This window comes from Eimeria mitis, genomic scaffold (genome assembly GCF_000499745.2).
Source record: "Eimeria mitis Houghton genomic scaffold, Emh_scaff1831, whole genome shotgun sequence".
Classification (NCBI taxonomy): domain Eukaryota; phylum Apicomplexa; class Conoidasida; order Eucoccidiorida; family Eimeriidae; genus Eimeria; species Eimeria mitis.
Genome location: NW_013570153.1, coordinates 10,119 through 11,434, shown reverse-complemented (window position 1 = coordinate 11,434; position 1,316 = coordinate 10,119). Strand labels below are relative to the sequence as shown.

Genomic DNA, 1,316 nt, shown 5'->3' with positions numbered 1-1,316 from the left:
CAGCAGCAGCAGCAGCAGCAGCAGCTGAAGCAGCAGCAGCAGCAGCAGCAGCTGAAGCAGCAGCAGCAGCAGCAGCAGCACAACACCTGTAGCAGCAGCAGCAGCAGCAGCAGCAGACGCTGCAGCAGCAACAGACACAGCAGCAGCCACTGACACAGCAGCAGTTACAGCAGCAGCAGCAACAGCAGCAGCAGCAGCAGCAACAGCAGCAGCAGCTGCAGCAGCAACAGCAGCTGCAGCAGCAGTAGCAAAAGCAGCAACAGCAGCAGCAGCTCTTCTCTCTCTCTCTCTCGTTTCTGTCTCTATATCTCTTTCTCTATCTCTCTGTCTCTCTTTCTTTCTCTTTCTTTTTCTCTCTCTCTTTCTCTTTCTGTCTCTCTTTTTTTCTCTCTCTTTCTGTCTCCTTTCTGTCTCTCTTTTGTCTCCTGCAGCTGTTCTGCTGCAGGCAGCAAAATGTAATAAATGTTTCACTTTCTTGCTGCTGCTTGAGCCCGCTTTGCTGCAGCAGCAGCAGGAGTTGCTGCAGCAGCACGTGTTGCTGCTGCTGCTGCTGCTGCAGCAGGGGGCTGCTGCTGCTGCTGCTGCTGCTGCAGCAGCTGCACCCTTGCAGCAAGAGCAGCAGCAGCTCTTTGTCTCCTTCTGCAGCGCAGCACTGCGTGGGGTTGGTGTCTCCTTCGGGGCCCCAGGGGCCTCTGCTGCTGCTGCTGCTGCTGCTGCTGCTGCTGCTGCAGCCGCGTCCACCCCTTCCCCTCAACAATTCCATAACGTACGCCTGCATACACCCCCCACACACACCCCATACAAGTTACTCAGCAGCAGCAGCAGCAGCAGCAGCAACAGCAGCAGCAGCAACAGCAGCAGCAGCAGCAGCAGCAGCAACAGCAGCAGCAGCAACAGCAGCAGCAGCAGCAGCAACAGCAGCAGTAGCAGCAGCACTAGCAGCAGCAGCACCAACCGCTGCAGCAGCAGCACTAGCAGCAGTAACAGCAGCAGCAACAGCAGCAGCAGCAGCAACACTAGCAGCAGCAGCAGCAGCAGCAGCAGCAGCAGATGCTTGCCTTTGTATGTGAATGAATCTCCCCATACACCCCAGCGGGTCCTCCACCAGGGCCTGAGTTTAGGGGGTTCATCAGACTCTGCTTCTGCTATTGCTGCTGCTGCTTCTGCTGCTGCTGCTGCTGCTGCTGCTGCTGCTGCAGCATCAGGAGCAGCAACAGCAGATTGCTGCTGCTGAGGAGACACAACAGAAACACGCTGCATCGCCAGGGGGTCTGTCTCTACGGGGTACATCTCTTCTTCTTCCCACTCATCCAGCT

At 57.0% G+C, this 1,316-nt stretch overlaps 1 protein-coding gene across 1 annotated transcript in view; it reads right to left on the bottom strand.

The window, feature by feature from the left end:
* Positions 1-467: 467 nt before the first annotated feature.
* Positions 468-1,316, bottom strand: part of EMH_0044280 (uncharacterized protein) — a gene marked incomplete at both ends in the record, with an annotated part of 3,816 nt that continues 2,967 nt past the window's right edge. Inside the window, one exon of the mRNA XM_013495944.1 lies at positions 468-772. Within this exon, the coding sequence (XP_013351398.1) occupies positions 468-772 (305 nt within the window). The remainder of the gene's footprint in view (positions 773-1,316) is intronic.